We start from the raw sequence: 22,489 nt of genomic DNA, 5'->3' as shown, positions 1-22,489 counted from the left end.
ATGGTCATCCTGAGCCTTGGTTGATTTGGGGCGGGACAACAAAGGAAAAATAGCCAAACCTCCAATAATAGCCTTAGCTCCAATCTTGATCAAACTCTCAGTCCAGTAACTTAGTAATCCTGAAGAACTTGATTGAGTTTGTAAGGAAGTCCTTGATGGGGGTTGGAGTCTAATTCTGCAGGAAAGTGGATCTTGAGGGCCACAGTGGAGAACCCCTGGTATACGTGATAATCATTGTCTCATGGCCAACACAATAAAATGCTATCAACAACTGTATACACACTGTAAGCGCCACTGATAACACTCAAAGTGAGCAGGTGAGTTTCGTGCTTTATATAGTCCAGAGTCACATTCTGAAACTCTTGGAATTCAGCTCATACAGAGGTGAAAGCAGGACCTTGACACAAATATTAAAACTATTAATAATGACTAATGATGCAATTCACATACTGTATATGAATGTGCTTGTGTTGAAAATATTTAGATACATATAACATACTGTATATACATTCAAATTGAAATGTAAACATTTTTCTTATATAACTTAAGCTTTGTGAGGTTCAAAATGTATATTATTATTATTATTATTTGTAGTAGTAGAAGTATAAGTAGTATACAGTAAGATAATTTAGAGATTTAGTTTTAACATTTAACGCAGTACTTAACTGCTAATGTAATGATATTTTGTTGTAGTTGTTCATCACTGGCCATTAAATGTTTATTTAATTGACCTGAATAAGTGTCCGGTGGGAAGTAGTTGTGTTTCCCTTTTAGAATGACATGAGGGGTGGCAGACATAACTTTCAATTCCTTTTGGAATTACCTTTTTTAACAGAATAGGTTTCTTCCTTGAATTAGAACGTACTGGAAAGTGTTCTCTTGTGGGGAATACAAATAGCTACAGTATATACATTTTTATGTAAGTGTGATATTAATGTTTAGGTCAATATTAAATATTTAGTATTATTGTAAATACATATTTACATATATATTTCATATTAAGTCTAAAATAAGTTTTTTTAAAGCTAATCACTCAATTTCTTATTATCTACAATGGTAGATGTACAAGAAGAGAAACATTGTCAACTGAATTGTTACAATTTATTTATATTGCTCTGTTCACAATGAATATTGCAGGAAACCATTTTAAAGAAAATATTGCCTTATAAATCTTAATTAATGAGCTCTGTTATAACCCCCAGTGGACGAGATGACACTGATGATGAGAAACTCTCTAGAAACATAAACACAAATAGTGTTTAATTTATTACAGTCATTTTACAATTGGAAAAAATGGGAACTTAGTGGTTTGGATATATTTTGAAACTAATGTGTTCATTGCAGGTGGAAAGGGAAAGCAAATAAATCGGTGTCTTTTGTATTTGGACAGATCTCGAATCTCCCTTTTCTGTCCAAGATACTACAAAAGGTAGTATCCTAAGAATTATATTCCTTCTTAGAGAAAAATGGTATCTGTGAGGATTTCCAGTCAAGATTTAGACCGTAGTACTGAGACTGCTCTATAGATTTACAAATGACCTGCTCTTATCATCTGATCGTGGTTGTAGCTCTCTGTTAGTGCTATTGGATCTTAGCTATGTGTTCATCACTATTGACCACAATATTCTTTTGCATAGACTAAAAAACTTTGTTGCCATTAATGGAAGCACATTAGCATGGTTTAAATAATACTTATATGACCGCCATCAATTCGTAGCAGTAAATGAAGAGGTATCAAGTGCAGTATGGAGTACCTCAAGGCTCACTAGGGCTGTTACTCTTCATACTTTACATGTTACCCTTGGGAGATATCATCAGGAAACACAGTGTTAGCTTTCACTGTTATGCTGATGATACTCAGCTCTATTTCTTCGCAGCCCGGCGAAATATACCAATTTGAAAAACTAGCAGAATGCATAGTCTATATAAAAACCTGGATGACGAGTAATTTAAGGGGAAGTCGTGGCCTAATGGTTAGAGAATCGGACTCCCAATCGAAGGGTTTTGAGTTCGAGTCTTGGGAATTGTAGGAGCAAGGCATTGAACCCCCAACTGCTCCCTGGGTGCCGCAGCCTGTGCACTTTGGATGGGTTAAATGCAGAGCACGAATTCTGAGTATGGGTCACCATACTTGGCTGAATGTCACTTCACTCACTCACTTATTGCTAAATTCTGAAAAAACAGAGGTGTCAATTATAGAAAACTCCTAAAAACTCTGCATGTAATAACATAGAACGCTGTCTAAAACTTGATGGCTGCTCTGTCAATTCTTCGTCATCAGTTAGGAACCTAGGTGTGCTATTTGATAGCAGTCTTTTCTTAGAAAGCCACATTTCTAGCATTTGTAAAACTGCATTTTTCCATCTCATTAAATTATGACCTAAACTCTCGATGTCAAATGCAGAAATGTTAACCCATGCGTTAATGACCTCAAAGTTAGATTATTGTAATGCTTTATTGGGTGGTTGTTCTATAGCTAGTGAGATAGATAGATAGATAGATAGATAGATAGATAGATAGATAGATAGATAGATAGATAGATAGATAGATAGATAGATAGATAGATAGATAGATAGATAGATAGATAGATAGATAGATAGATAGATAGATAGATAGATATTCATAGACTAAAATTAAATGCAGAGTAAAGTGATGACAAAATATGCTGTGGTTATACAAACTTTATATTCTAATGAAATATGTTTTTCTAATTTGTAAAATGTCTAATTGTTTCAACTGAGCCTGGTTTCTCCCAAGGTTTTTTCACCATTCTGTCACCGATGGAGGTTTGGTTCCTTGCCGCTGTCGCTTCTGGCTTGCTCTTGCATTTACAGTGATATCGTTGATTTGATTGCAAATGATTGCAAAGATACTATTTAAAACGAACTAAACTGTATGATGACATCACTGAATTCAATGATGAACTGTCTTTAACTGTAATTTTGCATTATCGATGTTGTTTTCCTAATTAATGTTTTTCAGTTCCTTTGACACAATCTGTTTTGTTTTAAGCACTATACACTGATAAAAACAACTTGTAGGATTTACTTGATAAAATCATTGTAACAATTTGCACTAAATTTTTCTTAGTAAATTTTACTGCTGTAATATCAAGTACAACTTACTTGCCAGTATCAAGTGAAATGTACTTAACTCTAAATGTAACATTTGTGAAGACATTAAGTAAATGTTACTTAATTATATTTAACTTAGCAAGTTGTATTTATTAAAAGTAATTAAGTAAATTTAATTTTAAAATGTGAAAATATCAAGTAAATTTTATAAATATTTAATATTTACTGTTATGAAGTAATTAAGTAGATTTTATAATGTCTGTCCATTTCACATTTTGAATTACTTAGTTTAATGAATTTATATTACTCACTATTATTATGTAACTGTTGCTTTTTTTTAAGTGTTACCAAATAAATGTGAAGAATTTACTCTGCATCAAATACTTTTATCACAAATCACAATTAAATACAATAAAGTTGTACAGTTTATTATGTAAACATTCACATATTCACATCAACTGATAAGAAGTTAAGGTACAGTACGTTCAGTAACCTCTCTGATCATTTATAATAACTGTTTCAACAATTAACAATTTACCCTAATGGAAAGGAAAATTCATTTTATTACATCCAACACATATCTGGGATTATATTTTCCCAAATACCCAATTAAAATCTAACAATTCACTTAATGCAATAACAGCATTCAAACCAACACTAAGTGCTCTTTATGCTCTTAAAACCGTAACACATTAAAACATTTCAAGAAGTAAAAAGTAGAAAGTAGTCAAAATTTTGTAAACGTTTTTGAGATGGAGATGTAAATTGGAGTCTACCAACAGCCTCGATTGTACAGCACGTGCGCTTTCAGGAGAGCAACTTCAACTTCAAAGATTGCACTTTTGGGGACATTTTAACACCATCCAGGTCCAGGAAAAGTTTCTGGAACACCTCAAAGGTGTAGCGCAGTGTTGGGGGGTATGCCAGGTTGAGGGCATAAATAAGCCCCATCAGCAGTGTGCAAGCTTTAGCAGTACTGCCGCATCCTGGAAACATCTCCTTGCCCTCCAAAATGATGGACACATCAACTGGATCCTCTTGATCAGCACCATGGATGACCAGTATCCTAAGGATATGTTCAGCGGCATCACTACGAATGTCCTCCTGCATACAGTTTATAAAAAAGAAAGAACACAATTCTATTGAGAAACAGATAAAAAAGAGATTCATTATCAATGCAGAATGAACATTCTTGCTAAAAACTACTTAAAGGGTTAGTTCACCGAAAAATGAAAATTAAGTCATTAAATAAACATGGGCTCAGTGTTCATCTTCAGTTCTCTCTTCACAGCAGTTCAGTCAGTGTACTGTTTGAGTACATGAATTACTCCGGGATATTGGTTTGTTTTAACTCAGAGGGAGTGTCAGACACATTAAACAAGTTAACAGTTTAAGTCATCTGTGGATTAATGCGTATTAGAGATGCGAACCGTTTAAAACGATTCAGTTCGATTTGGTGAACTGGTTAAAGAAGTCCCGGTTACATCGAATGATTCGTTCGCGAAACGGATATCACTGAACTGTTGTGTTTTTAACTCTCTCACAACAGACACGGAAGAGAAGACAATGCTGAATAAAGTCATAGTTTTTGCTATTTTTGGACCAAAATGTATTTTCGATGCTTCAAAAATTCAAAAATTCTCTGATGTCACATGGACTACTTTGAAGATGTTTTTCTTACCTTTCTGGACATGGACAGTATACCGTACACACAGCTTCAATGGAGGGACTAAGAGCTCTCGGACTAAATCTAAAATATCTTACTGTGTCAAATACCATACATTGTGTGACTCTGCACCTTTACAGTGCCAGGAAACCCTTTGTAAAATTCAGACTACGTTTAAATTGTGATTGCACATAATTTGGACCATTGCTGAGTGGAAAATATTCATGTTTGTGTCTAACTTTTTCACTTGCACTTAAAAATTATTTTTATGACACACAAAAAAAAAAATCATGCTTTACCTGGCAATCTTCAAATAGCTCTTCTTCCTTCTCACCGAGGTACAGGATAAGGCTGCGGATGACAGTTTCACGTCTCATCTCAATGCTTTGGTACTGTGAACAGATTGATAATGTGTCAATACTGTGTGAATTACAAGCAGGAGTTGTCCTGCATGTATACCTGAATGCAGTTTCTCTGTGTGCAGTATTATGCAGATTTTAACAAGTTAAATTTAAGTTCTTAAAAATAAAATTGTATATATATATATATCCCAATCCTTTACAGTTTTATGACCTGTCAAAAACACATGAATGTAACTATCTATTGGTGGCATTTTTTTCTATTTATTAGACATTTTTTTAAAGATTGCCTGGTGTGTAAGTGTGAGAGTGTGTGTGAGAGAGAGAAGACTGTGTGAGAGAGACTTTCTCCCTGCATGACTAATTTAAATAAGCCTACCTGGCTCAGTCTGTCCATAAACGGCCTCAGCTTGGTCCTGATGACACCTCCCTTGGCCATCATCAGGGCAATAAGTTTTGTTGTATAGTGGTCAAGCTTGTACATAAAGCTCTGCTCCAATGAAACTGTAGTTATTCTCCTGAATTCCTCCTTGATCTGAATTGACAACAAAAAAAATACAGAAAGAAAAATTTAGGAACTAGACCAAATATTCTGATGCCGAGATTAAAACCTGTAGATATTAATAATAATGTATCTTATTAATCCTGCAAGGGAAAATTCCAGTATTTTCACTCTGTTATTACACACAGGCCTGGATTACATACACAAGCTAAGCCTATACATGCACTAAATGAGTTACTGCCACCCCCAATCCCATTAATGATGGAATACAAAGCAAATGTTACAATAATAAAATCAAAAAGAGAGACACTTATATGGCTTCCAATTGTTGCTACTGCCTAATGGAGCAGGTATAATTTGTAAGGGTTTATAGATTCACCTACCTCAGCTTCACAAAACAAAGCAGGCCATCTCTCTCTGAAGTCTTCAGCGGCAGGACTACCACTCACAACTTCGAGCCTTCGATAGGAGAATGTTTTGGCCATTTTTTCTTGAATCACCTTGTTGTTGTTCTTCTTCTTTACCTCGTTAAGAAGCTCTTGTCTCTCTAACTCCAGAGTGTCGCTAGTTTCTCCACTTGGATGTGGAGGAAGGTAGTTGACCTCTGCTCTCTTTGGTCGCTTGCAATTTTTTGCAGGATTTCTCTCACCATGAGGTTTCCTTTTCAAGGAGTTGATATCAAGCTCAGGACAAGGAACTTCACGCCTTCTCATTTTGGAACGGTAATTAGCCATCTTGAATCTAAGACGCTGCTGCCAACCGTGCATGCCTGAATGTGAGGTTGCAGGCTCTTTTAGGCATGGATGCTTTTTTAGCAGAGTTTCTACAACTGCCAGTATTTGAAGGCTAGAGGGATAGGCAGTGTAGTGGAATATTGCTTCAGCAAGTTTCTCAAGTATGTCAGAGTTCATGCTTGGATTATGAAGGAGTGAGCCATCAATTTCATAGGCCTTATTTCCTGCTTGAAGGGGCAGTTCAACATTATATGAAAAGGTGGGTATCTCAAAGATAGTTGGCCACCGTTCAGATCGAAACTCTGGGAACCTTGGTAAACCAATGGTGTCGGATGAACTAACCGAGGAACCGTCTTCCTGGAATGGCAGACCAAGTGGCAGTGAAGGAGAGAAAGCAGCATCCTCATTGATGGGAGTCAATGTGAGAATAACGGAAGAAGGTTCATTTCTAACAAGTTTGATTGTGTCTTTGTTCTTAATGACGTCTGTTGACGTAAGAGTGAAGAACTGATCATCAAAATCTTTGTCCATGTACATAACAGTAAAACTCCCTTGGAGTTGAAAATGAATCTGTATGGCTGCCAAAAATTCGTCAATAGTGCTGGGGATTCCATCTGGTAGGGTTAACTTGTGGACTTGGGTCTCCTCAATGATAACACGTAGTTGAGTTGGGGCAGACATATTCATAACCATGTGCCAAGTACAACTGCAAGAGAAAACATAAACATGGTTTTATTAGACAAGAGGAAATAAGATATCTCCCCACAAGAGCCTATGATTAATGCATGCTCTACATAGATCAGAAAAAAGTATACAATTGATGTTTAAAACAAATTTTAATCTAGAAATAAAGGTTATTGGATGATAATAATAATAAGGCACAAGTCGGTTACAAACAATTATACTTTACCTAGTTTGACAAGCAGATGTGGTGTTTTAGAGATACCATGCGATTGCCTTCCACTGAATAGGTAGCTAGTGGGTATGTGTCAGTAAGTTGTGGCTGCTCTAGTACTTTGACTAAGCTTGTGGACTCCAACTTGTAACATCTCAAATGCTCACAGTACCATGCACTTTGCAGTTTCACTGCAAACACCAAGCTGTCACGAACAATGATGATTTGTATTATTTCAGCAAATTCAGGCAACCCACCAGTGGAGCCATATACCACTATCATGCCAATGCTATAACTGGTTCCCTGAAAGTCTACCTTCTTTGTCAAATGAACAACTGTCTCTCCAGGAAATTTATGTGATACAAAATCTTGTATGTTCTCATTTACAACCTCTAATGGAATTGTTGACATCTTTGATACAGAGATATCAGGTTTTTTGACATTTGAACCATGAAGATGGTATGCAATCATGGACTGGTGTTTTTTTGCCATTGACTTCAAAATGTTACGGAAGCAGCTAGCTTGTCTCACTATCCTCTTAAAGAAGCGGTGCTTGGCTTCAAACCTCATCGTCCATAAGGACACAAGTGGGCCGAATGCTTTAATGAGCTGCGGGTAATGCTCTAAAAAATGGTGCTTTGGAATCAATTTCCCTTGTGGAAAAACACTGAAAAATCTATGTCTATGCTCAGCAATAAGACTATCTAGGTGACCAATGCTTTCATCCGTGTGGGTAGGTGACATAACCAACTCAACAACATCTTTGAGTGTCATCAACAACTGCCATGCCTGTTCCTCTTCCTTTACTTTCCAGCCAACCATAAGTGGAAGCAGCCTCAGTAGGCACCAATTTTCATGTGCATTACCACCGATGGTTTTACGGGAGGCAAAGGTTGCTGGTATACCTTGGGGACAATTTATCTCGTCTTTCCACTTATATGGGAACTGCTTGATGACTCTGTTGAGCTCTTCAAGAGAAAAATATTTTTTCTTTATCAAGACATCTAAACACAGTGCCAACTCTACAGGTACAATGCCCTCAAGTAAATCATGTAGAATATCCGGAGGATAGCCTGTTGTCACGTGAAAATGATTTAACCTTTGAGTGATTGCACAATGCCTTTTTACTCCATGGCTAGGGGTGTTGCTTTCAAGCGCTACTTCAATGTCCAACTTGTGTTGCGGCTTTGTCCTACCAGGGAATGCTCCTATCCGGACTTCAAGTTCCTGAAACTGGGACCTCTCTCCAATACAATATCTGCAAAAATATGACCCACTGAAACTTTCAACAAACCCTCCAACTGAGTGGGCACCAAGATTATCTGCAATCACAGAAAATACAGTGCCCTTTATGATTTTTCCCAAACAGGGCACAAAAATACCATCCTCTTCAAAGCTTTTCAAATCACTTAATAATGGCTCAAGGACTCTGGGATAGCCAAATGTCTTAATGTCACCAGCCTTGCACAAAACAGCTAGGTAAATTGATGATAATGTAGATCTTAATACAGTCGGAACATCAGCCAACACCCAATAGACACCGGTTACCTTGTGCTTCTTACGAGAGGTTCCTAAAGGATTGCATACTTCAAAATCATCAGAGTAGAGTAGAAGTGAAAGTCTTAACTCCTCTCCAGATAGAAATGTGTTTTCCTTGAAATGGGAACCATCATGAAAACTACTATACTGACCGGAAGAAACACAATGTCTTGTACTCTTCAACACTTTCTCCTGAATGTCACTATTTTTCAGAATTTGGGACAAGGATTGCAAAATTGGTACATATTGGAAAGTCCTTCCTTCTTTTGCATCAAGTATATACTCCAATGGTTCAACAACAGAGAAATTTTCCTTTAAGTACTGATTTCTCTTATATACTGAGCCAAGAGGACCTTCTTCACTAAAGGCTGCACTAACAGGATTTAACTGGCAAATGCGTTTTACCAAATCTGTGATTACAAATTCTTCAACAACGCAGTTATGGTTTTCAAATGTGTCATGGACAATGCTTTTGATAATGGGTGCAGATGCTGAACTAGTAATAAATTGAAGCTCCTCTACAATCTCATTTATACATCTACTGGGCACATTGAAGATGCAATCCAATTTAAGTAATAAGGAAAAAAGCTCATCAAAAATGGCTTTACCTAAATCTTCTCCCTCTTTCACAAGTGTTTCATTAGAAGACACTTCCCTTTCATCTAACAACCAGCTGTTATCTGTCGTTTCCTGACTTGAATGTGTCTGAAATACAGTATTTTTAAAATCTTCAAGGCAGTGAGGATTGTGCTTCCTACTTTTATGTGAGGCAAAAGTTGAATATATATTAGTATTGTAGTCACAATCTTTAAAAACACAATGAACAGTTTCGTGCTTTTTTAAATGAACTCCTAGGTGTTCAAAATATTGCCTCTCTGTATGATAACTACATGAGTTACATACAAGACATGAAAATGACACAACTTGCCCTGACTGTTCAGTTTGTGTATGATCTCTGGACAAATGTGTGCGAAGAGCACCCCAACCTTTAAATGAACAAGGACAGTCTGAGTACAAGCAGGGTAGTGATCGACCCCGACCAGTGTGCAGATGTTTTAATCTATAATGTTTTAAAAGGTCTAAACGTTTTGATGACCCGAAACTGCAAATTTTACAAGACCATTTCATAACAGGCCTACTGTTTCTCCCTGATGACACTGGTGTTGAAACACGTTAATCTCTTCCTCCCTAGACCTCAGTTGTACACTGTATTGGTTCCTTCTGAGAACAAGGTCACCCTGTAAAAGGACAGACACAATTTTTGATGTTAAAATATTACTCTAAAAGTTAATGCCAAATGTATTTACAATTCATATTACATTACACCAGTGGTTCCCAACCTCTTTCAACTCGCAGCCCACACAACCGAACACATATGTTTGCGTGGCCCAATGCAAAAAATTAACTGACCCCACTATTGTTGGGTTAATAACTTAGTACTCAGAAACTAGATTGTTAACTATCTTTATTGAATGAACTGGCAATAAACAGAAAATAACTCTGGCTGTCACCACTCTGTACAAATGCTGTTGTTGTGTAGCATATAGTGCTGTCACTTTTGTGAAAAAATCATTTAGATTTTTAAGACACGAGTGTTCATTGAATTTTCCATGTCAAAAACAAAAAGGCGTTTCCATTTTCAATGCCAAATAATGGACCAACGTGAAGAGAGCGCTGGAAACGCATGCAGAATGGACTGCTGTCATAACATAAATGAAAAACATAAAAGAAAAACATTACCCGCAGGCTTCAATCCGGCTGCATTTATGATTTAGGCAATTCAAAAATCTCCAAATTTATTTTAAATAATGATTCAATCCATTTCAAACAACTGTTAAAAAATGAAACTTTAAATGGGCTTGAAGTTGAGAACAGGCCATGTGTGTGTTTTTATTGAACGTAACAGACAACTGGGCTAGCACTAGGCAGGCATAATGAAATGCGCAAAATGGCTATACCCATTACAAACTATTGGACAGGTAACGTTAAACAAGTCAATCAATATTTTCGGGGTCCAGAGCAGAGTGTTTTTTATTCACTATATGTCCAGCTGTTGAGAAGATGCGCTCCGACCGCACTGGTGTCCCAGGGACAACTACTTCATTGCCAGCTGCGCAAGGTGGGGGTATTTCGTACTGCCAATCTTCCACCACAAAAGCGGTTTGGCAATGGTGGCTCCTTTTCATAACTCATCATGCCATTGTCCTCCATTTTCTTTGAAAACCCTTTTTATTTTATTTCCCTGCTTGTTTGTGAGTTTTGTTAAATCTATAATTTGTTTAATTCTTTTAAAATTAATAGTGTACATATTTGGTTAAAATCGAATCCCTATTTTCGTTTTCGAAACTTTTTTTGGTCCGATCGATTGTGCAATCGATTTAAGAAAGAAAAGTGACAGCCTTAGTAGCATATGCAGCAAAAATATCTACGATCAATTGGCGTTTTATTCTTAAACCAATCAGCGAGCTTGAATAGTGGAAGCTTAGTTACTTTTGAATATTTTTTTTGTTAATTTATATATATATATATATATATATATATATATATATATATATATATATATATATATATATATATATATATGAAATGATGTTATTATGTTATGACTTAAACATTTTTACATATGAACAATATTATTATTTATTTTAATAGTAATTGGCTCCCCACCTGAAATATCACCGCGGTCTACAGGGAAAAATAAGAGCAGCAATATTATAGTATTACAAAGATTTCTACTTGCCTGTATGAGACTAATGTTGTCAGACCAGACAGATATCGCCACGCACTCCTGTAGCTACTGTTCTTTTACCTGTTGAGAGAAACAAATTGTGGTTTTGAGATCTCATACAGCATTGAAATTGTCACGAGTTTGTGCCTGACAATGAGTTGGCATGGCAACGAGTCGGAGAGGCTTGCCGCCTGTTGCATTCAAACTTAACGGTTCTTGCTTCATCTCCTAGACTGAGATGCACAGGGATGAAGCTACTAATGCAACTTTGAGCTAATCTTTAGCCCAAATCCTTCCTCACTTAAGCCGTGAAAGGCTGTGGACTAACGTTAGGTTTTAAAAACATTACATTTTATTTTCATTAAAAAGGTGACTGGACCTTCCTACCGCTAGCTTACTCAAATAAAATGGCTGAATTCATACAAGCACTTGATACTAACGTTACACATCAGTTTAAGTGGTATCCAAGTTCACCTGCCATCTGGTAACGTTACTGCATTTTTCCAAACGTTCCTTCTTTGATGCAGACTTTGATAAATTACTTGCTGCGAAATATTCAGTTGATATAAAACGACTAACGTTAACGTTAGACACTTTTAAATAAAGCTAACATTAGCTAGGACACACACAGGCATTCGTTGCATTGATTTCCTTACAGAACGTAACATGACAGTTTGAGCTTAATCACGGCCAGCTAACATTAAATTACTCTGAAGTTAACCAGAATGGGTGACTTTTTCTACAAGAACGCGGCTAAATTTAGTTTTGACTACATTAACCATCAGTCTCAAATTCATAGAAGTTGATAATAGCGGCTAACCTTAACCTTATTGTGATCAAATCTCAGATAATTTTGAACCGTGACGTCTATGCAATATTCAAACCATCACAAATCTTAAATAGAAAAGTCAAAACTTACCGAAAATAAGTCAGCCAAAACCAACCGCCCAAGACCGTCTCCGCAACTGCCAGCCGGTGTTCGGATCTTGTTGTATAAAAAAAAAAAAAGCGCGCGGATTCAAACGCACTTTGCTTTTCAGATTAAAATTTACTTAGTATTTTTAGGTGAATGTTTTTTGACTATAAAACATTAAATAGTACTTGTAAATATATAATACAATTTACTCTTTCTTCTCAGTTATGTTATTACATGATTAAATAGTGTAAATTCTACATAAGATATTATAGTTCCACCTTAATCTTGATTTTACCATGTATAAATTACATTAATTAATGTAATAGATTTTACCATACCACAAAGTCATTATTTTCAGTGTATAAATAAAGGTGACATGACTTAGCAAATGCTCTTTGCTTCACATCCATTAAAGGTCCCCTTCTTCTTGATCTCATGTTTTAAACTTTAGTTAGTGTGTTGTTGTTAGATTATAAATAATATCGGTAAAATTCTAAAGCTTGGTGTGTTTAACGGTTTCTGTAATTTATTACACAAAGGGCAGCCCTGTTTAGCTTTGTTAACTAGATGTTAGGGCTGTGCAAAACAATCGAATGCGATTTTCATGCGCATCTCATCAGTGAAAATCACAGCTCCTGTGATTATAAGTACATCTCCAGCACGAGTGTTCAGATCAGGTTTGACAGGTTTTCAAAACAAATCCTACCCACTTGCTAATCAAAACTAGCCCAATCGCGTTTCCAGGAGGGCAGCGTGTGCTCAGCTGGTGTCGAATCACAACACAGGAACAGCTGGCACAATCAGAACTCATTACGTATTTCTGAAGGAGGGACTTTACAGAACAAGGGAGTCATCAGCCCGTTTTTATGACAGTGAAAACAGCGGTATACAGATAGGTGAATTGTGTGAAAAATACAGTTTTTTTTTTTTTTTTACATGCGAAACTTGAACACATGTTATATTGCACACTGTAAACACAATCAAAGCTTCAAAAAAGCATGAAAAATGGGACCTTTAAGGGATGTAGCAGTTTTGTAGATCTTTTACAGTCTACAGACATTCCCAGTCTATTGGAAATATTTTACAGATTTTATTCAGGAGTTGTTAAAGACCTACTGCAGTTTAACTGGGTGGCTATCATCTTGTCATTAAACAAGATGTTACTGCCTGAGTGAAAGTCTGCTGTCTCAGAATGTGTCACAAGACCCAACCTGACTTTAATATGAACAAAGATCTCACAGAGCTGGTTTCTCACCTCATGCTGCCAGCAAGCATAAACAAGGGGATTTATAAGGGAGTTTGAGAGTCCCAACAGCCAGAGATGATTCTCCAAAACGTGATAGAGTTTACAGGTTGGACATGATGCCTGCACAATACTGACCATAAAAAAAGGGCACCAGAAGAGCGTGAAGCAACCAACCAGCATGGCGACAGTCTGCAGGGCTTTTACGTGACCCCAGTAACGACTAGACGTCAGAAAGCGTGAACCTGCTTGCTGGGCATGGATACGCTTCTGGTGGCCGCATGCAATTTTCAGGATGTCCATGTAAAAATAGATAAAGACAGAGAGCAGTGGAAAGAAAAAAAGGCAGAAGACAACAATGATGCTCTTGGGCTCTATGACAGAGAAGAACGTGCAGACCTTGTGGTAGTCTTCCTTCTGCAATGGTTTCAAAATGCTGGGTGAAAATCCCACAGACATCGAGATGAGCCAGATGAGAACCAGAGCCCCAGCAATCATCTTATTATTCATTAACTGCAAATAGCGCAGAGGCAACTTTATAGCTACATAGCGGTCCAGTGAGATCAAGAACATGGTTAAGATGGAGGCTGCTGAGGGTGCAATGATAAAGGTCATGCGCAACAAACAAATGTCCTTCTCCATGGAAGCTGTGGTTCCTTTGAGAGCATCAGTGGCAATGCCAGTGATTGCCACGCCAACTAGGATGTCCGCAATGGATAGGTTTAAGACAAAACACCAACTCTGGCAGCCCCTCTTGCGGATGAGCAGGACCAGGGCAATGGCGACTAAAAGGTTGGTGGAGATAATCAAAATGGATCCAACACTAAGAATATAGCCCATGGCCACAAGTTCACTTTCTATCACAGCAGGGGTTGTGAGCTGTGGACTGGGTGATGTCACTTCATAGTTCTCCCTCATAGTTTCCAAGGATGTCTCCTGAGTCATGTTGAAAGCGATCAATGTTGCATCACATGTAAAAAAAAATTCAAAGTTGACCAAGATACTGATGGTTTCAAAAAGAAGAAATGGACATGAAGACGTAGATTCTCTTTTCTCAGATTGGGAAAAACATAACATATTCCTTCTTTTGCTGCTGTACTTTTATTTATCCACCCCTTGTTCTGTTTGGCTGTCATCCAGGTCCCATCTGAACATACTTCCTACTGGAGGTGGCTATATCCATGAAAATGTGATTATTCAGAATTTACAACCTTACCTTACTAAATAATAATAATAATAATAATTCAATACGTTTATATAACAATTTTCTGGTCACTTAAAGCGCTTTACATAGAACGGGGTAATGTCCTCAAACACCACCTAAAGTGCAAAGATAATGGATATTGATAAAATCTTTATCCTTTAAATATTCTCAGGATACTTCTCAGATGTTTAAGAGTGTTCCTTGCCTGAAAAAGTGATGGGAAGCAGATGAACTCCTTTCTCATGAAAATCCAATCTCATCATAGTGGAGAAGTCCAATAAATTCAACTGAGAACATATTTCATCTTAAGTCCAGAAGAAGGATTCCCAAGTGAGTGGTCATTCTTGGATCTTTAATGCATCTTTTAGATTTGGATGGCTTCAGGATGAGGACAAAATATTAGTTCTTTCATTTTAAATGAGCTGATGTGCCTGTGTCCATTTTGTTGGTATTTCTGAGATGTTTCTCTTCTCATAGGATCAGCCTATTAACTTTGAACAAACTAAAAGGGGGAAGATAAACTGATGAACGTGAAGAGGGGGTTGGGTTTGAAAAGTGGGCTTGGACACTAACAGCATGACTGTGATTACTCATGAGTGAACAGAATAAACTCTGAAGAATAAACAGAAGAATGAAAAAACATTTACCATATCCAAACACTTTAACATTTAATAATTGGAGTCAGGGTCAGTGCACATATATGGATATATTTTGGGAACAAGACAAATCAGTCACATTGATTCCACATGAATGACCTCTTCAACTTCCCTCTGGAGTCATGAGAATGAGTCAAAGCCCTCAAGTACAATGGACTTAAAACCACACAAGTATAATTTACTTTTAACAATCTGCACATTGTCGTACATACCGAGGAAAGATCTGACAGTGCTACACAGTAAAGACAGACTCCCACTGGTCAACAATGTGCCAATGTTATTCACCCCTACTAGACTGTTCACTGCTATTGAAAACGGATTTTGGTCAGCAGTTATTGTGCCCACTGCTACACTCTGCCCACAGAAAGCTCCTGGATGTGATTCGTGCCAAACTGTGCCCACCCCTCAACTACACATCACTGTGTCATGGTCTTGTCATGATCCTGTCTCTATCTCTCTCTTTCTCTCTCTCTGTCTCCCCCTGCTGGTTTCTCCCCTCCTGTCTCCCTCGCTCTTCGTTTCTGTGTCACAGCTGTCTTCACTTCTCATTAAGATAATTTCCCCTCCACCTGTTTCTCATCCTGCCTCATCATTATGGCTACTTCTACCCTCTCTTTCTCTTGTCTCTTTGTCAGATTGTTGTCTCCGAATGAAGCATTTGTCATTGGGACATCCAGTTGGTCTTGTCCTGTCTTGTCCTGTCTTGTCGGGGTTTGGTTAGTTGACCACAATCACTGCTGGAATTACTCTGTGCTCACCATTTACACCCCACAGAACCTTACCTGCTGTCTAACACCGCGGCCACCCCGCTCTGAGAGCTCCGGTCTCCAGTTCTCCCCTGAGCCCAGTCAAGCCTCCGCCTCGCCAGCCTGCTGGTCGTTCCTGCCACAGAGGTCTCCTGAGTTATTTGTACTACCCAGCCTACGGGTCATCCTCTGTTCTCATCTTTTCCACTCCACAGGATTTACCTGTGGCTTTCCTTTGTTTAATTAAAGACTGTCATTTTGCCCTCGCATATGAGTCCTCTCTCTTCAATACCCATCACAGAACAATCTGACCAAGAAAATGGACTCAGCGAGTGGCAGCCCGTTCCAGACCGCCGTTGGGCACCAGGGCGTCCTCCTTGGGAAACATGAGGAGGACATCTCCGCTGCCCGACACGCCGTCGGGACTTTGGCCGCCCAGATGTCCGAGCTGTCCAGCCAGGTCCACAACCTCCGCCTCCAGCCTTCCGCCTCTCATTGTCCTCCTGTTCAGATGGAGCCTCGGATAAATAATCCTCCAGGGTGAGCCAACACAGTGCCGCGCTTTCCTTACCCAGTGCGAGGTGGTTTTCTCGCTCCAGCCCGTCACATATGCTAAGGAGAGAGCCAAGGTTGCTTTCGTTCTTTCACTCCTCCACGGTCGGGCTCGCGAGTGGGGAACGGCCAACTGGGAGACTGAGGCGGAGTGCATCTCAAGTTTTGAGCGCTTTAAGGAGGAGATGATCCGGGTCTTCGACCGCTCCCCCTACGGAGGGGAGGCTTCCTGTCGGCTTTCCACACTTCGGCAGTGGAGGCGATCCGTGCCGGATTTCTCCAACGAGTTCCGGACCCTCGCCACCACTTGCGGGTGGAACCAACCCGCTTTGGCCACTCGCTTCCTGGAAGGGCTGTCTCCAGAGGTACGGGACGAGGTCCTCGTCCGTGAGATCCCCACCCGGCTTGATGACCTTATCGACCTGGCCATCCGTGTGGAGAGACGTTTTGATCAACGCCGTCGTGCTCACCGCCTGGAGGATACTCTCTTCTCGAGTGCATCTCCAGTGGGCGGGGTCGTCAGCCTTCTGTGTGGCCTTGATTGATTCTGGGGCCGAGGGAAACTTTGTGGATGAGGAGTGGGCGCTCCAACAAGGTATTCCGCTCACACCGTTAAGGGACTCCACCCCTTTATTTGCTCTTGATGGTAGCTCCCTACCTAGGGTACAGAAACAGACTATCCCATTAACTCTGACCATTTCTGGTAACCATAAAGAGACAATTTCTTTTTTTATTTTTAAGTCGCCTTTTTCTCCTTTAGTACTGGGGCACCCTTGGTTAGAACTCCACAATCCGCACATTGACTGGGCTAAGGGGTCTGTTTTGTCTTGGAAGTTGTCATGTCATGTTAAGTGTTTAGCCTCGGCTTATCCCCCTGTGTCTTCTGTTTCTGTGTTGCAGGAGGAGACGGGAGATCTGACTGGGGTACCGGAGGAATATCACAATTTGCGGGGGGTTTTCAGTCGTTCTCGAGCCATGTCTCTTCCGCCTCATCGCCCGTATGACTGCGCTATTGATCTCCGCCCGGGGACCACGCCCCCTCGGGGTAGGCTCTACTCTCTTTCCGCTCCCGAACGGGAGGCTTTAGAGAATTATTTATCTGAATCCCTCAGCGCCGGCACAATCGTTCCCTCCTCGTCTCCTGTGGCGCCGGGTTCTTTTTTGTCAAAAAGAAAGACGGCTCTTTGCGTCCATGCATAGATTATCGGGAACGACATCACTGTTAAGAATCGTTACCCACTGCCGCTGATGTCTTCAGCCTTTGATATCCTGAAGGGGGCAAAGGTCTTAACCAAACTCAACCTACGTAACGCTTACCATCTCATACGCATTCGGGAGGGGGATGAGTGGAAGACCGCCTTTAACATGCCCCTCGGCCACTTCAAGTATAGGGTCCTCCCCTTCAGATTGGTTAACGCCCCCGCTGTCTTTCAGGCACTGATCAATGACGTCCTTCGGGATATGCTCAATTTATTCGTTTTTGTCTATCTCGATGACATTTTGATTTTTTCGCCCTCTCTCCAGATTCACGTGCAGCACGTTCGCCGCGTTCTCCAACGTTTGCTTGAGAATCGACTCTTTGTTAAGGCCGAGAAGTGCTCCTTTCATGCATGGTCTATAACGTTTCTAGGCTCCGTTATCTCAGCAGAGGGGATCAGTATGGACCCTACCCAGGTTCAGGCCGTGCTCGATTGGCCTGTTCCTGATTCTCGTGTCTCGCTACAATGCTTTCTTGGTTTTGCTAATTTCTATCCCCGCTTTATACGCAACTTCAGCCAGGTGGCCACGCCGCTCACCGCCCTCACTTCGGTTAAGTCTCGTTTCAGTTGGTCCGGTTCTGCGCAGGAGGCTTTTGACCGGCTAAAGACCCTTTTTACGTCCGCGCCTATCCTCCTCACTCCATATAGCTCAAGACAGTTTATCGTTGAGGTTGATGCCTCAGAGGTAGGGGTGGGAGCCATTCTTTCCCAGAGATCAGCATTGGATAACAAGATACACCCTTGCGCGTACTTTTTCCACCGCCTCTCCCCCGCTGAACGTAATTACAATGTCGGGAATCGTGAGCTCCTCGCCATCCGCCTGGCATTGGGTGAATGGCGGCAGTGGTTAGAGGGTTCCACTGTCCCTTTGATAGTTTTGATTGATCATCACAATTTAGAATACATTCGCTCCGCCAAGAGATTGAACTTGCGTCAGGCTCGTTGGGCCCTTTTCTTTACACGATTTGATTTTGTCATTTCATACCGCCCGGGCTCAAAGAACGGTAAGCCGGACACGTTGTCTCGACTTTTCGTCCCTCAATCGGCCGCACCCCCCGAGAGGAGATTATTCCTCCAGGTCGGGTGGTGGGGGCTACGGTTTGGGGAATCGAGAGACAGGTTAAGCGTTCATTCCCCTTACCAAGCTGCCCTCTGCTAAGGAAACGGCCCAGATTATGATTGATAATGTGTTTAAGTTTCATGGGTTGCCCACCGACGTCGTGTCCGATAGGGGTCCGCAATTCGCCTCGGAGTTTTGGAGAGAGTTTTGCCATCTCATAGGTGCCACTGATAGCCTTTCCTCGGGTTTTCACCCACAGACTAATGGTCAGGCCGAACGAGCCAATCAGATTGTTGCCCGCATGCTCCGCAGTCTAGCCTTTCGCAATCCCACGTCTTGGGCCGAACAGCTTTCCTGGGCCGAGTATGCTCATAATTCCCTCCCATCCTCTGCCTCTGGTATCTCTCCCTTTCAATGTTGCCTCTGCTATCAGCCGCCCTTATTTTCATCCCAGGAGACCGATTCTAACTGCCCGTCCGTTCAGACCTTTATCAGTCACTGTAAGCGAACCTGGAAGAGGGTGAGATCTGCACTATGTCGTTCTAGAAGGCGCATGTGTGTGGCTGCTAATAGATTGCGTGTCAAAAGTCCTCGTCATGTCTCGGGTCAGAAGGTTTGGCTTTCTACATTACCCCTCCAGTCTGACTCCCGTAAACTGGCCCCCGCTTCATCGGACCATTCCGCATCGTCAAGATCGTTAACCCTGTCGCCGTCAAACTCCGGTTTCCGCATAATCTTCGTTATGTTCACCCGGTGTTTCACGTCTCCTGCATCAAACCAGTCTCCCGCTCCCCCCCCCCCCCCCCACGTCTTTCTCTGCTGTTCGTATGGAAGACTCCCCGGTCTACACCGTCCGCAAGATCATAGATATGCGTCGTCGGGGTCGTGGACACCAATATTTAGTCGATTGGGAGGGGTATGGTCCTGAGGAGAGAAGTTGGGTCTCTCCTAAGGATATCCTGGACCCCTCGCTCATTGATGATTTCCTCTGGTCTCGCCAGCATTTCCCCGCTGGAGCGCCAGGAGGCACTCTTTGAGGGGAGGGTACTGTCATGGTCTTGTCATGATCCTGTCTCTATCTCTCTCTTTCTCTCTCTCTGTCTCCCCCTGCTGGTTTCTCCCCTCCCGTCTCCCTCGCTCTTCGTTTCTGTGTCACAGCTGTCTTCACTTCTTATTAAGATAATTTCCCCTCCACCTGTTTCTCATCCTGCCTCATTATTATGGCTACTTCTACCCTCTCGTTCTCTTGTCTCTTTGTCAGATTGTTGTCTCCGAATGAAGCATTTGTCATTGGCGTCTTCACATCCAGTTGGTCTTGTCCTGTCTTGTCCTGTCTCGTCGGGGTTTGGTTAGTTGACCACAATCACTGCCGGAATTACTCTGTGCTCACCATTTACACCCCACAGAACCTTACCTGCTGTCTAACACCGCGGCTTCCCCGCTCTGCAAGCTCCGGTCTCCAGTTCTCCCCTGAGCCCAGTCAAGCCTCCGCCTCGCCAGCCTGCTGGTCGTTCCTGCCACAGAGGTCTGCTGAGTTAATTGTACTACCCAGCCTACGGGTCAGAACCACCCGGACAGAAACAACTGCGTGTCAAATGGTGCCCGGTGAGTTTTTGGTTATTTTTATGGATTTGTTAAGTTAGTCTGTAGGGTTCAGGGGACATTTGGGTTTGGGTTTTATATATAAATAAATAAATATATATTAATCTTAGACATATTATACTACACAACAATATATTGTGCCAGCTACCGATCCCACGAGTGACATGCTATGTCCCTGAATTTTTTGCCAGGACACCGGATCCTCTTCTTTGTATAAGACTGTAAAGGGGTGCAAGCAAGGTAATGATGCCTCAGATTTTAAATTGAAAGGCATTTATAGAATATCATAATGGGTACAGGAACTATGAAAGCATCTCATCTTAATTGTCAAGAATATAAAATAGGATATTTTGAACAATCGCATTTATTCATTTAACAGACCTTTTCAATGTTTCAATGTTTCAGCTGTTTTTGTCCACACAAGATATATATTGTAATGACAAAAACACTTTTGTGTTTCAGAAGAAGCCATATAGGTTGGTAAATTGTAAGTAAATTACCGTTTTTATTTTGAAAGGGTAAATTATACCTTATAATAGAATGAATGCTGTGTAAATGCTGTGCATGAATAACTGTAAATCAAAACATATTTTGTGTGCTGCAGAAATCAGCTGTCAGTGGTTCAGCAGCTGTATCAGTGTGTGATGAGGCTCCTACGCACCACTCTGTGACATCACAACTCAAACTAGAGGGAAGGTGAAACCACAATGAACATCTATAGACATTTTATGAAATCAGCATTACTGACATAAAACTCTGGTCATTTGAGCCTGAGAACATCATTAAAAGGTGCATATCATTCACAATGAGTTTGTGTGTTCAAATGTATGGTCTATAAAGATCCATAAAAAGTTATAAGAGAGATTTACAATGGAAGGTAATGACACTTTATGTGATCTCTTTGCAGGTTGAGGTGTTCTTTGCGGATGATGCTGGTGTGTATTTGTAGGAGCACAGTCCTGTTATAGATGGACAAATCTAGCTTGCATTACAACATGCGAGATGCCATATCAAAACTTAACCAATTAAGTGACTTGTTTATTCCCTGCCATCTGACAGTGTTAATTTAACCCCACTCATGTGCATGCTGTCTCAAGGGACCTCACTCCAGAATTTTGGAGTTTCAGGAGGACCCTTCAGAAATCAACACATTTCTGCAATTTTCAGCCATTTCTTTAAGTATATTGATATTATGTCAAATAAGACATAAATTTATTGTTTTTATGCGTATGAACAAATGGTATTTTATCTTTTAATTTTCTTTTAAATGGAAAGATTCTTTTGTTTACTTTTTTTGTGCACAAAGCTAATCTCAAGGCCATTACATTAGCCTCACTGAATGATAGACTGACAAAGAATTGAGCATATGAATTATAAACTCTAAATGATTTGTGATTCAGTTACATTAATTTACAAAGAAATACATTACAAATTGTTTTGTAGAGCAGATTATTTTAATAAATTAACTTATTATAATTTTTGTATATATATATATATATATATATATATATATATATACATTTTTTTTACCATTTCTTAATGTGGGCAAAATGAAAAAAACAACAACAACAACAACAACATTATTTTACCGAATCTCACTACCTTAATTTACAACTTTATATATATATATTGTAGAGGCATGTTGCCTCCATGAGGGCACAGGACAAAAAATTGTCTAGCAAAACAGTTTGGAGTGGGCAGAAAGTTTTTAAGGAAGTGAGTGAACCTCAAGATCAGGGTTGATGCTCATCAGG

The 22,489-nt window shown here is 40.1% G+C and overlaps 2 protein-coding genes across 3 annotated transcripts; both read right to left on the bottom strand.

Annotated features, from left to right (window-relative positions):
* Window positions 1-3,481: 3,481 nt before the first annotated feature.
* Window positions 3,482-10,007, bottom strand: LOC113070103 (sterile alpha motif domain-containing protein 3-like). Of its 2 annotated transcripts, none has more exons than XM_026243292.1 (5): window positions 9,909-10,007; window positions 5,985-7,041; window positions 5,479-5,634; window positions 5,040-5,132; window positions 3,482-4,178 (listed from the first exon to the last, which is right to left on the bottom strand). In XM_026243292.1, the coding sequence occupies exons 2-5, from the start codon at window positions 7,026-7,028 to the stop codon at window positions 3,882-3,884; spliced, it is 1,590 nt and encodes a 529-aa protein (XP_026099077.1). In that variant the 5' UTR covers window positions 7,029-7,041; window positions 9,909-10,007; the 3' UTR covers window positions 3,482-3,881. The 2 variants fall into 2 exon arrangements, with proteins under 2 accessions (XP_026099077.1, XP_026099076.1); XM_026243291.1 differs by lacking the exon at window positions 9,909-10,007 and adding an exon at window positions 7,246-7,385.
* On the bottom strand, window positions 9,944-15,363 carry LOC113070104 (glucose-dependent insulinotropic receptor-like). Its single transcript, XM_026243293.1, has 4 exons — window positions 13,669-15,363; window positions 12,417-12,482; window positions 11,510-11,578; window positions 9,944-10,007 (listed from the first exon to the last, which is right to left on the bottom strand). Exons 1-3 carry the CDS (start codon window positions 14,731-14,733, stop codon window positions 11,564-11,566), a joined length of 1,146 nt encoding a protein of 381 aa, XP_026099078.1. The 5' UTR covers window positions 14,734-15,363; the 3' UTR covers window positions 9,944-10,007; window positions 11,510-11,563.
* Window positions 15,364-22,489: the final 7,126 nt, after the last annotated feature.

The sequence above is a fragment of the Carassius auratus genome, unplaced genomic scaffold, assembly GCF_003368295.1.
Source record: "Carassius auratus strain Wakin unplaced genomic scaffold, ASM336829v1 scaf_tig00002951, whole genome shotgun sequence".
Taxonomy (NCBI): Eukaryota; Metazoa; Chordata; class Actinopteri; order Cypriniformes; family Cyprinidae; genus Carassius; species Carassius auratus.
The sequence above is the reverse complement of the archived record's forward strand: the minus strand, read 5'-3'. Positions and strand labels throughout refer to the sequence as shown.

Excerpts from the sequence above, each read along its gene's own strand:
- LOC113070104 (XM_026243293.1), bottom strand. The coding sequence starts at position 14,733 with ATGTTATGTTTTTCCCAATCTGAGAAAAGAGAATCTACGTCTTCATGT. Across the intron at positions 12,483-13,668 it reads ATGCTTGCTGGCAGCATGAG|ATCCGAACACCGGCTGGCAG; the intron begins GTGAGAAACCAG and ends TTATACAACAAG.
- LOC113070103 (XM_026243292.1), bottom strand. The coding sequence starts at position 7,028 with ATGGTTATGAATATGTCTGCCCCAACTCAACTACGTGTTATCATTGAG. Across the intron at positions 5,635-5,984 it reads CTTTGTTTTGTGAAGCTGAG|ATCAAGGAGGAATTCAGGAG; the intron begins GTAGGTGAATCT and ends TTGTCAATTCAG. Across the intron at positions 4,179-5,039 it reads AGCTATTTGAAGATTGCCAG|GAGGACATTCGTAGTGATGC; the intron begins GTAAAGCATGAT and ends AACTGTATGCAG.